The sequence below is a fragment of the Stegostoma tigrinum genome, chromosome 3 (assembly GCF_030684315.1).
Source record: "Stegostoma tigrinum isolate sSteTig4 chromosome 3, sSteTig4.hap1, whole genome shotgun sequence".
NCBI lineage: Eukaryota > Metazoa > Chordata > Chondrichthyes > Orectolobiformes > Stegostomatidae > Stegostoma > Stegostoma tigrinum.
Window position 1 is genome coordinate 76,536,715 of NC_081356.1, and position 15,727 is coordinate 76,552,441.

General features: G+C 37.7%; 1 protein-coding gene across 14 annotated transcripts in view; it reads left to right on the forward strand.

Moving 5' to 3' along the window:
- Positions 1–15,727, forward strand: part of LOC125450934 (semaphorin-6A-like) — a 102,128-nt gene that overhangs the window by 39,819 nt on the left and 46,582 nt on the right. For all 14 annotated transcript variants that reach the window (XM_048527393.2, XM_048527391.2, XM_048527387.2 and 11 more), the window contains exons 2-6: positions 698–835; positions 1,162–1,279; positions 5,318–5,378; positions 7,398–7,460; positions 7,777–7,878. In XM_048527393.2, the coding sequence (XP_048383350.1) occupies positions 736–835; positions 1,162–1,279; positions 5,318–5,378; positions 7,398–7,460; positions 7,777–7,878 (444 nt within the window). In that variant the 5' untranslated portion in view covers positions 698–735. The remainder of the gene's footprint in view (positions 1–697; positions 836–1,161; positions 1,280–5,317; positions 5,379–7,397; positions 7,461–7,776; positions 7,879–15,727) is intronic.

The following is a 15,727-nucleotide window of genomic DNA, read 5'->3' on the forward strand; positions in this document are numbered from 1 at the left end:
CATTTGGACAGGCTCTTGTGCTGATTCAAGAGTCATCCCAATGCAGATGGGTAGGTATTATGTGCAGACATCATCCTGGACTGTACAGTTCTCAACCATTGTTCACAGCCTGAATGCATAATAAGTTAAGCTTTGAATATGTTGCAGTGTCGGCTTTGGATATAACATTGTACAGTCCCAGAAGAATGTGAATTAAACTGTATTTCTGAATTGTTGATTAAAAGTCAGCACAAAAGAGCATTTGAACAGATTTCTTGAGCCAATTAATGTCAGCAAGACAGTGACACTAAGTTTGTAGCCTCTGGTCCATTTATCTCCTTCCTTTTTGTTTCTGCTCTTCCTGTTTGATTTATTTTCCAGTTATGTGAATGGTTTGGTAAAATATCTGCTGAGTGATTCTGAGAGCAACATGGAATTTGTGGACACGCAATTTTCCAATTTCTGTCCTTCTCAGTAGCAATGGTTGACCTGGACACCGAGCAATTTTGGAATGGAGGTTATCATCTTTCCCGCTCACTTTTCTCTTTTCATCTTGGTTTCCCTCATTCTTTCTCTCTTGCTACCTACTGGCCTCTGAACAGTGGGTGCACATGTAAGATGCAATATAATACTACGTTTGATCCTGATGTTTCGTAATCATAGTTTCAGTTCAATAGTGGATGCAAAATTGACAGCTACTTTTCCCCTTTTTTGACAGGCTTAAGTGAAAGTAAGAGGTGAGCTAGCTGTGCTACTATGAAGCCTGAGGCCTTGCTGCTATATTTTTCGCTACTACATTTTGCTGGGGCTGGTTTCCCTGAAGACTCTGAGCCAATCAGTATTGCACATGGCAACTGTAAGTTTTCAAGTAAAATTTTGTTATAAGCTAACTTTAGCTGTAGATATGAAAGATCAATGGGAAATGATGCATTTGCCTGGAACTAGTTAAAAACACAGAAAAATATGAAATGTAATTTCCTCCCAAGCAAGAATTTTTAGCTTGCAATGGAATTAGTTTCCCTGCTGACTTGTAACAAGGATTACAGGAATGAGTGCATGTGAAATCTGCTGTGATATTACTTCACTGCCTTGGGGTACAAGAATTGATGAACTAAATGTAGGAATTGTAATTCACAAGATCATTGGGTTAGTGTGGTTACATTTTTTTTCTGTCTTTAACAGATACAAAACAATATCCGGTATTTTTGGGCCACAAACCTGGACGAAACAACACACTAAGACATAGGCTGGACATTCAGCTGATTGTGAAAATGAATCGAACACTCTACATTGCTGCTAGGTACGTTTTATTTCACTAACTTGTCAAACCATGAATCCAATTTACTGATTAGTTCGAAGAAAATTGCTCTAACTGCTTATATAAGGGAATTACTTGAAGTAAAACGATTGCGTTGCATTGTTAGGCAGTGGGATTTTACTGGGAGAGTGCTTGCAGCGAGAGAAGGTAGTTTTGTGTCCTTTTGAAGGTTACAGGGTGAGCCTCTGATCTCAGAGTCATTCTAGTGCTTTTTATATCCATACACACAGATGCATATGCAGAAGTGTAGGTCAACTGAGCCTATTTTCCCATTCAGGTAGCTTGTGGTTGATACATGTCTCAACTCCATTCAGGTTTGTATTTGACAGAAGGTCGGCTGGACACTGGATTGTGAATGATATCAAAGTTAAGTTTTGCTGCCAGCTTTAAATTGTTGCTTGTTGTTCCTACATTTGCAATTCTGGACAATGGAGGTATATTTTGACCTCCTGTGGTGTTAAAGAGGTGATGGAAAATTTGCAGCCTATTTTATATCACTCTAATGAAGTCAGTACAGCTAACAAATGAAAGATGTTAAACAAGCGATTATTCCACTGACATCAATTTCCTGCTGTTGCTTTAAATCAAAACCAACTTTGTGAGGTTGTGTTCATATTTCATTGATATTTTAATATATCTATGAACATTCTGCTTTCGTTACATATTTTAACTTAAGTATATTGTGACAAACTATTTTTAATTTGCTGTGTGGCTGCAACCTAAAACTAAAATAACTGTATTTTCGTGCCAGTGATTTCACGCAATTTTTGCTTCCCCAGTTCGCAAATCAGATGATAGTGTGAAGCATGTCACCATGCCATTCCCTCACACTCCTCCCAAGAAATGTTCTGTCATTTTTGTGGTGCTTGCATGGATATCTGTGCAGTCGAGTTAAACCAGAGGGGAAGTCATACAGCAGAGGATCATTGTGTGTGTCGACGCGAGTGTGCAACTTATGGGGAGCACTGCTGCCCAGATATAAATTCAAGCCTGTGAAGATTCTGTCCATTTAAATACGGATGCAATGCTGTTTTTACACTTGCACTAATGTGGGGGGATCACATGCGGAAAGTAGAAGGTCATGTTTGCACAAGGGGCATTCATTTACTGCTGAGTTAAAATTGTGAAGCTAAATTCAATTTGGGAGCTGGACACTGCAAAAGAGAAGTTATTTGAATTGTGGGATCTGCCATTACTGTGTTAGCGTTGGATGGCAAAAAGGTATATCAAGAAGAAAATAAGGAAAAATAAGATGAGTAATTTATTTTATGTCAATTGATGGTAATGAGATTTAGGCACTGATCTGCCACTGTTCTAAAAGATGTTCCTTTTCATATTAAATTTAATGTGTTTGGCTGTTCAATGCTTATTTACAAATCTACTCAAGAACCTTATTTACAGAACTTTAGAAGTAACTGCTTTAAAGCAAAGATGATCTGTTGAGCATTTTCTGCCATGAATACAAAAAAGGAAGTTAGCATTCTTGGAGAAAGGAACCTGCTTTTTTTTTCATAGTAATAGTATGATCAGCATGTAGATGTTGTTTGACATAATTCAAAATGTTGATCTGTTTAAAAAGCATGTTTTGCAAACAAGCATTTATTAAGATGGTGCATTTTACACATGCCATAGGTTTGGTTGTCTGATAATACCAGTAGTAGGCGACTACTGTCAGAACACAAATGTTCAGAAATCAAATTAATCTCCAGTGCACTGTGCATCTGAAATATTAAGACACAGGTCAATCATCTTCAAGTATCATTTTTTAAACACCCAGATGATCCCATAGTTGTCTTTTAATGTTGTGTGCATTTTATCTACAAAGGGTTAGATGAAAAATGTGCTTATTGGAATAATTGTTTAAGAACAGCTATGTTATTCTAAATGGAAATCATAAACCAGAGACATGAGCCGCACTGCCCATTTCCTGCAAACCCACCCCCAACCCCTGGAATTTGCTGAAGTACCAGGCCCCTTTGTATCAATGAGGCGATTCTTCATGGATGGAAGGAGCAGGAACATTTGACAATTTCCTCTTCTGTTTTCTGCTGTCTCTCCCTGTTCCAACCACTGATCCAGTTCAGAATGCTGAAGACAATTTTAACAACTTTACTGTCAGCAGAACTAAGACTTTTGGATCTTGTGCGTGCACATTGTATAAACCAGAACTTTTTATTGTTTTTTGTGAAAAACAATACTGTGGTCCCTTGGAAATAGTTGCACTTTATCTATTTTCCATTGCTTAGTTCCATATAAAGATGGTAGCACTACAGTTGAGATTATACGATTAATTGCTGTGCTATATAAATACCAATTTGAATAATTGGCTGTACTGATCAGATCTTTTAAAATACAGAAGTGTCTGGTTGCAGTGACAGTAACATATTAGAATGCCCATGACCAAATGCATTTCTAAATTACAACCGTTGGACTACAGTAAGAGTTTGTGCAGAGATCCATTTAATGGCATCCAAATGGAAAGTAAAGCAATTATTTTAGCTGCTCTGGATAACTATTTTTCCCCTCCTAGGCAATATTTATGCCTGTTCTGCTATCATAGAGGGAATGTGTGCGGTAGAATTTAAAAATAGCATTGCACCTGGCATGCTAATGGGCCTCCTTGTTGGAGGATTGGTGGGTAGTTGTAAAGAAAGTGCCGTTCTCAGCAATCTATAAGCAATTTGACATTTCACAAAAGACGCTTAGCAAAGACAATAGACTATTTGTCTGTCTATGGTTTTGAATGAGTAGATGAAATGTATTAGACTCTTAAGCATGAGTTTAACATTGTCAACGTTGCAGTTTTATTTGAACATTTTCACCAAAGAAATGTGCCAATTTGAGCATGTCCTTGTCAAGTATAAGCAGTGTTTTGTTTATTGCTTAAAGTCAGATGATATCATCTCTAGGAAGGTTTCAAGTTAAGGGTATATGCAAGGGTGAATTTTAAAAATGCACAGCCAGGGGTTTTAGATTTACTGTTCATCTTCCTTTCAGCTTTGGTGTCCAATGTCCACCTCTCCATATACAGTTACATGAAGGAGATCTAGTTGTACTTGTCAGTGTTGTATAATGGAAAGACTGGTGTGCTGTAGGTGTGAGAAGTTGCATCTCTGGCAATTCTGCATTGATGTGCAGCCATATACTGGCTGTCCTTTTTCTTGTGATCTTAGCAGCAAAGGCTACGTTCAAACTTCAGTGCTGAATGCCAAAACCTTCAGGTACTCTCTAACGTGTGTAGAGTTTCTAATTTACCTAATGAGCAAATATAGATCTCTTGATGGTAACTTGAAAGAAGAGTGGAATACATTTTAATCCAACATAAATGAGAGAGACACAGTGCATCCAATAAATCATTAAGGGTGCAAGGATCTTAATTATTTTACCTGTAAAATGTAAAACTGCACACTTTAGGACTTTTAATTTGATGTGTTAAATGTCATAACTACTAAATTATTATAACAGTGTTTTCATTTTTTTCTCTATTAAAAGTTTATATCAATATTTCTGAAAGTATTGACACTTTATGAACTTTCAATACACTGTGCCTTTTACTGTCTAGACCACATGCTCATTCTCACTACTGAGCCTGAATGGTGAACATTGGTAGCCACTTTGACCATGGGGAAAGATTTGGGTGGGCAGACGTCACAGCTGAAACTGATCCTTTCCTCACCTGACATTCATATATGTAGGCTTCTGACTGGAATCGCTGCCCTGTGAGCAGGGCCGGGAATGTCACTCAGGATCAGGGATCAAATCTGGGCCCACTTCTGTTCAGCATGGTGCAGTTATTCATTGGATAAACTGAGCTTTTGGGAAACCAGTTTGCTACCTTTTTTATGAATAATCTATTGACAAAGTCTTTTTGAATGTATTTATAATAGTTGTATTATTACGTGGTGAGGCATTTCAAATTGAATGATTTGCTACTCTTGGCTTGCTGTCTGTTGAATACGATAAGATTCTGCAGACTATGGTTAAAGCCTGAAATGAACATGTAGATTCTTCTATTTATAGAGACCATATTTACACTGTTGAAATGGATACATCCTTCACTGAGCAGATTAATTTTAACAAAGTAAGTAGCTTGTGTTTTCTTTGTTTCTGTGACTATGCTGTCTCAGTTTAAACATGAAGCCCCATATGCAGAATCCAGATAAGGCTCGAGTACTATGAATTGAACTAGGGGCAGTAAAGCAAAGGTTAGGTGGAGCAACTAAAGTTTTCAGTATTAGCAAATTTTAGGTAGATCCTATCTGTTAAGACCAAGATCAGATGAATGCACCAGGTCTATTCGAGTTCCATTCCCCCACTGGTCACAGCTTTTTTTTTAATGTAACCAGTGGTGATACAGCTAGCGATGGCAGATTTTAGACTGCATCTGATTTAGCTTTTAGAAACAATTGAGTCAGCTTCCTTCAGTCAACAAAGAATAACAAGTTTATTCCAAATATAATTTAAACAAACATACAAAGATCATTGACCAAACAAAATTGTTTAAACTGTGCCAAGTTAGATATAACTTACATATTCCAACATTACAAAAAGCGAGACAAATACAGCAGCAGATGAGCTATAGACAAACACCCCACATCAAATAACCAATGCAATCTGGACAAATCCCATGGATTCTTCAGCAGTCCCCCTAAGATGTTAGTGACACTCTGGTTCATCAGTTGTCATTGAAACGCCACAAGATTTTTTCTGTTGATTTAGCCTTGCAAACAAGGTGTTCTGTCATGGACTGTCCCATAAATTGCTTGCATTCGGTGGTTCACTTTCATTTCCTGGGACTATGCTATGCTTGGATTCTTGCGTTCCAGCTCTTAGACTTAGGGACAACTCCAGATTTTCATAAACCATGAACACCACCACGCTGACTCCTCACTTCCTGCATACCGTCTCCATGTTCCATCTGTGCCAAATCATGCCAGCTAATTCCTGTCACCAAGACCCTGTAGCCCCAAAGCCAATTTAATGTCAACCCATGCCTCTGCATTCACCACACTTTGCTCTTGTACTGTTTCTGCCAATTCATCTTCTCTCTCCCGTACACAGAACTCATGTTGAGATGATGCAAAATAAATTTCTTAAGTTTTGATTACTTCAGAAAACATTATGATTAAAAAGAAACACTTTTGCTAATTTTTAACTTCCCTCAACAACTTGATCCCTTATTTTTAAAATTAAAGACAAGCATTTTTAATCATTGCTTCACTCTAAAAAAACCTTAAGCATTCAATCCAGCTGTGAACTGACTGGCACCCCATTGTGAAAATAGGCTGAGATCTGTCATACAGTGCTAATGATATCCATCAGGCTTATGATACTCGACAGAATGTAATAGCAAGCACTGACTTGTTCTTCGTTTCTTGCAGCAAGTTTCCTTTTATCAAATTTGTAAAGTCTACATTTAAATACCAACAGCTTGATCACCCCAATTGCTGAATGGTTTCCATGACTGTTTAACAGAGAAATACATTTATCCTCTTCTTTATGTACATTCATGCCCACTTTTCACAATCCCAAAGGACACATGACCTTTCCCAAAGTTGTCTCTGAACCATTCAAAAGGATATGTTACAACTTCAAATGGGTTTTCTTCACAGAGCTCCAGGAGCATTAGACCTTCTCCAGAAAGATCTAAAACCCACAAGTTACGTTTTGGATATTGAAGTTTCAAAAAATGCATTTGAGGGCAGCTGCATGTTCACCTGCTTCCATGAGCAGTGAATGTACAAAGTACAACCCATTCCTGTCTCCTTAACAACCCCCGACCCACCCAGGCCCATAGGTGGGACTCCCAGCATGAGGTCTACAGCACCATTTTGGCTAAGCCAGGAATGCCCTACTTCATTCCAAAAATTCACGTCCTGGTTACTTGCAGCAATACCAAAGGACTTCTGTTCATCATGATTCAAGAAAAACATGTCAGGTGGTACTGAACAAAATGGATGTTTTCATGGTGTTTTATGTTCAGTGTTACCCTTGTAACACAGCAGCTTATAAACTGAATTGATGCAATGTTTTCTGTGGTGGTAACTGATAAGATGTGTGAGATGCCCACCTTCTAACAAGCTGGTTCTTTTCATCACAGAAGTTAACATGGCGATCTAAACAAGCTGACATAGACATATGCAGAATGAAGGGAAAACATAAGGTAAGCAGGTATTATTTCCCTAATGGATGCCTCTTCAGCGTAAGACTTGCTGTGTCAGTTATCATATGTTACAATCTCTGACCTTTGGTTTTGTCATTAATGTGATTCATTGGCTTTATCAGTTATCTCCTAATGAGTTCCCCAGCTGATGGCTTGATTTGTTACTGTGGTGAATCCTTAGAGGCAGAAAATATCATTTTGTTGGCTCTGCTATGAGGCCGTTTTTAGTGGCACAGCTTCCAATAGTATTTGTGTAATGAAACATTTGTACTGTAAAATTATTATAACATAGCAATGCTTTTTTTGGTTGACTTAGGATGAATGTCACAATTTCATTAAATTGCTTCTGAAAAGAAACGACGACACCTTATTCGTCTGTGGGACAAATGCTTTCAACCCATCGTGCAGAAACTATAAGGTATGTTTCTCGAAATGCTTTCTAAGTGGGGTAATTCAGCACTTTCAGTATTATGCTAGGAGACAACATCAGATGATCATAGTCATAATATTGTTCATTTTTTGAATTTCATATTTATAATCAGTTGCTTATTCCCATTTTTTTCAAACAAGGCTACGTACTAAGTATAAAAGTTTTGATCAACTGACTTGGAGCTCTAACCTGGAGCCAAATGAAGCTAAAGATTTGCACTCTTTTATTTTGTGTTTAAAAGGGGAAACAGGCTGGCTGTAATTTTCAGCAGTGTTGCATACAATTGCTTGTGTTTTTAAAATAGATCTCTCCAGACAACCAGTTGAAAGATACATTATTCAAGTTGTTTCATCCAGATTATGGGTCTTCAGATGACAAGATGAACAAATGTTTAAAACCAAGTCATTAATTCAAACTCATGTAAGACTTGTATAAAGTGAGAGTGTTGTCAAAGACAATATTCATAGCAACATAAATAGATGAAAGAGGTGTCAAAGTGAAGGAGATGGCTTCACACTTGTATTTCCAGTTCAGATTTACAATAGAGCAATGTGGTCAACTGGTTACTTACTGTCTGTAATATTTGTTTAGTTTGGGATTAGGTCGGCATGGACTGGTTGGATGGTGGTGCCTGGTTATGTGCTGTATGAATCTATGATGGCTGTTATCTTGAACCAGCTTACTTCTAAAATAAGTCTCTCTTCTTATTACCACCACCTATCCATAAGTAGATTGCAATTTTATTTTAACTCCCTTTGTTTAACAGTTGGGTGTACATCTTTCATATCCTCCTTTTGTGCGTTCTGATTTTGTGAAGACTGAAATAGCACCATAGTGAAAGTTAAAAACAGCACAAATAGGATTTGTTTCACGGCCTCATGCAATTGGGGATTTAGGATAGAGGAAGACAACAGGACTGCAGTGATTCCAAAAGGCACTCACCCATCACCTCCCAATGGCAAATAGGATAAGCAACAAATGCCGGCCTTGCCAATAAAGCTGAAATGTCAAGCTCAATTTTTAAAACATCCTCTAAACCCTCCTTATGTATTTATCCAGGCTTTTAATCAAAATATAACAGCTGATCAGGATATTTAGGAGGGCATTTTTGGTATGTGTATTTATAAATGGAGATCTGTGTGGAGGACCTGGACAGTCCTGTACTTAAAAGCAGTTGTCAACCACGGTTTGTTGTTTGTTCTGCCAGACATGATATCAGATGCTTAACTAGACCATAACATAAATGTTAACACTGTCAGGGCTTTAAATGAGTTTACACTTGCCCATAAGAATGATCTAAGGACAAAAGGAACAACTTGGCATAAAACCGTTTTTTAAAAACCCAGAATGTCTGTCTGAGATTGAGCTGAGGCTTAAAAGAAAGGAAGAATTTGCAGGTTATATTTGACTGCACCAGTTAGAAATTGGATTTTGCATTTAGTGGCCTTAAATATTATTTATCAGTTTGCTTCTTCAAAAACTGGAGATACTGTAATTTTTACCAAATTTTAATTCTTGTATTTCCCTGAGTTGATTGTCTAAAGGACAGTATAAATGAAATCAGAAGGATCACCGAGTCAAACAGAACGTATGCAGACTCTTCAATTCAACCAAACCATGCCAAACATAATCCAAAAATAAACTAGTTCCACCTGCCTGCTCTTGGCCCATATTTCTCCAAACGTCTCCTATTCATGTACTTATCCAAATGTCTTTTAAACGTTGTAATTGTATCCACACACACCACTTCCTGAGGAAGTTCATTCCTCAGGACCAGCAGACCACCCTCTGCATAAAAACAAATTTGCTTTTCATGTTTTTTTAAATCTCTCTCCATTCTCCTTAAATGTGTGCCCTCTAGTCTTGAAATCCCCCTTTCTTATTGCCATTTAGCAGTATTGAAACTGGAGAGAGAACATATCTTGAACAGTTGACTTTTTCTTGTGGGTTCAGTGCTTCTGTGTTCACTCAAAAAACTGTATTTTTTAACTTTGTATGATGAATGTGTAAATAAAAATGAGTCCAGACACAGTTTTGGAATTTTTTTGAAGGATCGTTTTCAGAATTAATCATAGTGATGAGATGAACCTGAGACATAAGCATATGAAAGTAGCTATACTTGATGCTGTGCGGATAACACAGATATGAACAAAAGATTTTTCTGGAAAAAAGAATGGAACAAACAGTAATTTCATTATTAATGGAAGGACTATTGAAGCAGAATGACCAGCTTTCCTCTAAAGTCAACAGGGTCCCATCCTTGTGTTCAGTTCATTTATGATGAGTAATGGGACTCCCTAACTTGGTAATGACTGATCAATGATCCTGATAAAGACAGTGGGTAATGTTAAGCGGCGTGTTTACTTATCCCAATGTAACATGAGATTCCTGATTATATTAATAATTGAAGCTGGTTTACGATGAGATTACTTGAGTAATTCTACACTTGAATCACAAACTAAGTCAGTGCAGGTACAGCAGAATTTGCACAGTATTTTCGCTCATGTTAACAACTACAAAAAAGATAGGAAGTTCTGTAAGAATTTGTGTTGTATGCAACAGCCGTCGCAGCACAATTCCAGCTTTGTGTTTGGAAATCAGAAGTACAATTTCAGAATTTGCAAATTACCAAATTGGAAGCAATCATTAATACAGAGAAGGACAAAATGCAAGAAGACATCAACAAACCTGCAGAACAGTTATATTATTGGCAAATTAACTTTAATTATGATAAAAATGAGGTTTTACAGTTCTGGCAGGAAGATTGAGGAGGCCAGATATGCCTTTAGAAAACAAAATCAAATGTCTTAATAAGTTAGAGAGCCAAGGAATCCTGATTTGCAGATGTATAAATCATTAAAAATTCCACTGTTGTTTATTAGGATCATCAAAAACAAAATCAGACATAGGACAGGGGATCACTTCTGGTAGGAAACAGTTTTAAAAGCAACAAGGTTACATGAAATTTGTTCAGAAAATTGGTTAGGTTACACCATTCCCGTCTTCAAAGTGTACAAGAAGAATATAGAAGCACTGCAGAGAATGCTAAAAATATCTACAAAAATTTATGTCAAAACTGGGAAGTTATACTTGTCAGGAAAGAAACAGGAAGACCAAGAGCTGGCCTAAGTGTTTTATGATAATGGAAGGGTAGAGTAGAGAAAATGTTTTCAGTAGCAATGGAGACCAGAATTAGATGCCATTAATATGGGTAAGTAACTAATAAATCCAATAGGAAACGGAAGATAAAATTCTGTATGGAGTTGTTAGAACAATGTTTTTCGATTAGGTTTTTCTGAAACCCAAGAGTTCCATCAACATCCCCCAAAGTTCCATGGCGTTTTTGAGGTCATTTGTGAATAGAACCAAATCTTTCACAATTGCAACAATATTGTTCTTCTGTTAAATGCCGAACAATTATTCGAATTGTTTGTGCTTACATTCATTCATGCAATAGTGTACTACTTTGTTTTAATTTTTGTATATATTTATCTGGTGAGAGATAGGTATCAGCTCAGTTGGCTGGGTCGCTGGTTTGCAGTGCAGAGTGGTGCCAACAGCACAGGTTCAATTCCCGCACCAGTTAATGTTACCATGAAGGTCCCACTTTCACAACTTCTCCCCTCACCTGAGATATGATGGCCCTCAGGTTGAACCAAGACCAGTCAGCTCTCTCTGATGAGAGAACAGCTTCAAAATTCAATGGGTCTACTTTTATATCGTGAGAGAGGAGGGTTAGGGATGCTCAGAATTTCAGAATATATTATTGGGTTCCTTAACTCAATAGTTTCCACCCTACTCTTTATCATGTGGAAATGGCTACTGCGAGATAATCGAGGAACTAGCATAAATACATTGAAGAGGAAGCTAGATTAGCATAACGAAGCAAAAAAAATGGACACAGATATCAAGCAATATATTTATGGGGGCTGAATGAGAATAAATGAAATTTATGAGCTGATTGAATTATGCAATTAATGCTACATATCAATTGAAATAAAATAGTCCATCATTATAATGCTAAATCCAGATAAATGATAACTAACAGATCAGGAAGCCTACAGACAAATTCTGATTTAAGAATTACTGATTCAGACTTCCCGGCGAGAAGCATGGGGCCAGATCAGGTGGAAGGGTGAAAACAGTGTCCAGTGTGTCCTTTTTTTCCTCCTCCATTGCTTGAGAAGCTGTGCAGTAACAATTCTCCTTTGTGACAAGATAGTGACAATAGTCTGGACCGTCCACAAGATGCACTACAGAAAGTCACCCAGGCTTTTTCGACATCACTTCCCAAATCTATGACCGTTGTTATCCAGAAGGACGCGGCCAGGAGCTATGACAAAATACCACTACCTGCAAGTTGCCCTCCAAGTCACATACCATTATGACCTATATCACCATTCCTAGAACTTCCTTCCAAAGAGGACTGTGTGTGTGTGTGAGAGAGAGAGTTAATGTTATTGAAGCCATATGAAGTACAGAGTGTGATGGCTAGTAGAACTGGAAAAGTTATTACCCAGCAGGAGCAGTCAGATGGGTGACTGTCAGCAAAGGTAAGGAGGTAGTTCAAAAGTCTCCTGTGGTTATTCCTCTATTGAATAGATATTCAGTTTATGGAACAGTTAGAGGGGATAGTCTGTCTGAGGAAAATGGAAGGGCCAGTCAGTTATTGTCACTTGGAATATGCCTTACATTAGGTAGCGTTTGACAAGATTTAATAGAATTATTGTTATAGGGAACTCCCCTACCAGGGTACAGACAGGCGATTCTGTGGCAGTGAGTGTAAATTTAGGATGATTTGTGGTTTTCCTGGTGCTAGAATTAAGGACATTTCTAAACAATTCAAGTGCATTGTTAAAAGTGAGATTGAGAAGCCAGAAATTATTGCACACATTGGTAGGAATGACATTTTCAGGGAAGAGATTAAAGCAGTACAGAATGAATTTAAGAGGTTAGGGAGAAGCTTACAAGTTAAAACCTTTTTCAGTAGCAATTACTGGTTTCCTTCCAATACCAAACTCAAATGAAGGAGGGGACAAAAAGAGATAAGGAGATAAATCAATCGCTGAAGAGCTGGTGTATTGTTCAGGGTTTATTGACAATTGGAATGTCTTTTTGGATAGAAAAGACCTGTTCAAAAAGGATGGCGCTAACTTAAACTGGAAAGGGACCAATATCTTATCAGGGAGATTTGCTCATTCTATCAAGGGAGACTTTATACTGATAAAGAAGCTGAGTGGAGAAATTTGAAGCAGCAGTGTAAATAGAAAGATTGATGGAGTAGGTTCTGAATGTGAGGAGAGCACGCCAATTAGAAAAGGAAGACAAGAGAACCAGAGTATGTGGTAACTCTGAAGAACTAAATTGCATTTATTTCAATACAAGGGGCCTTACAGGTAAGGCTGATGAACACATGGCATTAAGAACATGGGGCTGGGATGTTATAGCTATTACAAAAAAAAATTGGCTGAGAGATGGATGCTCAATGTTCCAGGCTTTAGATGCCATCGGAAGGATAAAATAGGAGGCAAGAAAGGAGTTAGTGTGGTGTTTTTGATTTAGTAATGCATTGAATGCTGCACCTAGGGAAGATATTTCTGAAAAATTATCCAGTGAAAATATAGGGTAGAAATTACCAATAAGAAAGGAAAGATCACTTTGATGGGCTTGTACTGCAGGCCTCCCAGTCGTGAGAGATAAATTGAGAAACAAATATATAGGGAGATCTCAGATATGTGTAACCATAATAAAGTTGTAATAATGGGGGATTTTAATTCTCCAAATATCGACTAGGTCTATCAGAGTTTTAAAGGTTTGGAATGTGAAGAATTTGTCAAATGTGCTCAAGAAAAATTTCTTTATCCATGTGTGGATGCTCCTACTGGCGAAGGAGTAAAACTAGACCTTCTTTTGGGCAATAAGACAGGGCAGGTGACTGAAGTAGAAGTGGGGGACTACTTTGGGTCTAGTGATCATAATTCTAGCTTCAAAATGATTGTGGACAAGAATAAACCCTCCATAAAAGCTGAAGTTTTAATTAGAGTAAGGCAAATTTATTGGTATGAGACAAGAACTTCCAAAAGTTGATTGGAGGAAACTGCTTGCAGTGAAACGATGTCTGATAAGTAGGAGGCATTCAAGAGTGTGAAGATGAGAGTTCAGAGGCATTATGTTCCTGTTAGAATGAAGGCTAAGGCTGGTAGGATTAAGGAACAATGGTTGAATAAATATATTGAGGTTATAGTCAAGAATAAAAGAGAATCTTTTTTTCATCATAGACAACTTGGTTCAAATGAATCTCTTGATCAATATAAAGAGTATAGGGGCATTCCTATGAGAGAAGTCAGGAAGGCAAAGAGGGGATATGAGATAACATTGGCAGATAAGGTTAAGGACTGGTTGGACCGAAGGGTCTGTTTGCATGCTGTATGACTTTGTGACCAAACACCCTGCAGCAGCTGAAGGCAGCTCACCTTCGCCACATCAAGGACAGTTAGGGATGGATAATAATTGCTGTCTTAGCCAGCAATGCCCACATTGCAGAAATGAATATGAAAAATAATTATTGGGGAGTTGGCAAAGGGAGCTACAACTGAGAGTATGAAGTGTATTATTGACGAAGGTTAATGCTGAGTGGTGCCTTTTGACCTGTCTCATGCCAAGCACCATAAAAAAGTCAGACTTTTGACATTTCTATACTGGCAAGCTGCAGAATCTAACCTTTTTTTCAGCATAGCAAATTGCAGAAAGAACTGGAGTGAAGCCATGGTAATTCAATTACCATTATTGGTTTAATTTTCCAAGATTACCTTAGGAAAGAGACATCTGGCAGCCAGTGTCATCTTCATCTGAAGAGAACAGCAGACAATCTTTATAATCTCATTGGTTTACCAGCTGTTAAGGCTTGATGCCGAGGAGCAGCCCCAGCACATGGTCTCTTCAGCTTGGCTTGAATTTTGTTTTCCGGCTCCTATATGCAGTGTAACCCAAACAGGTTTTCTGTTTCACATGACAAGCAGGTCTCACATTAATCAGAGTTACCTGATCTAATGGAATGAAAGTCAGTACCAAAGCTCTTTGGCTAAGCTTACCACACAAACTGCCTTGTTCCTGATTATTCCGACTCCATTACATTCCAACATTACTGTTTAATCATTCCTTTACATTCAATAATATGTCAGAGTTTAGAAACTCATCCAAAGCATGACTACAGTTGAGTGCTCATTTTAAGTGTCACATCTTATTTTTTGGGCGTAGTTTACCACTGGCATACAGGTTTTTGTTAATGATTTCCCCATCTGCTTTCTATCTACGATGCAAGGAATATCAATGACCACACCTGTTGATGTGACATTCCACATTTAGAAATCATGTAAACTCTGGAAAAGTTAATTCGTCGATTATACATCCATAATGAATGTTTTAGTAGTTATTTTGTTCTGCACCATTACTAATACCTTAGAAATGTCTCAGACTGTCCAGCAGACTGTAATTATATCTGCCTGCACTTCAGAACTTGCCTGTATTCTCGCTTGCATAGATGCAACAAGATACATAGCCAAGTTTACAGCCAAACAGCGCACCATTATGGAAATATCTCTAATATTTTTGTGCTTTATATAAACTACACAGGGATTAGAATATTCATACATAAATTTCCACATTTACGTACTTCAAAATGGAATTAAAAGGGAATACTTGCATTTACTACAGCATCTTCCATACCCATAACAGATCCCAAACCTTCTGCTTATCTTGGATGGCCACTGTGGTAACCTAGAGAAAGGTACGAGTGAATTTGTGTACAGCAAGGACCTGTTAACAACAATGAAATTAA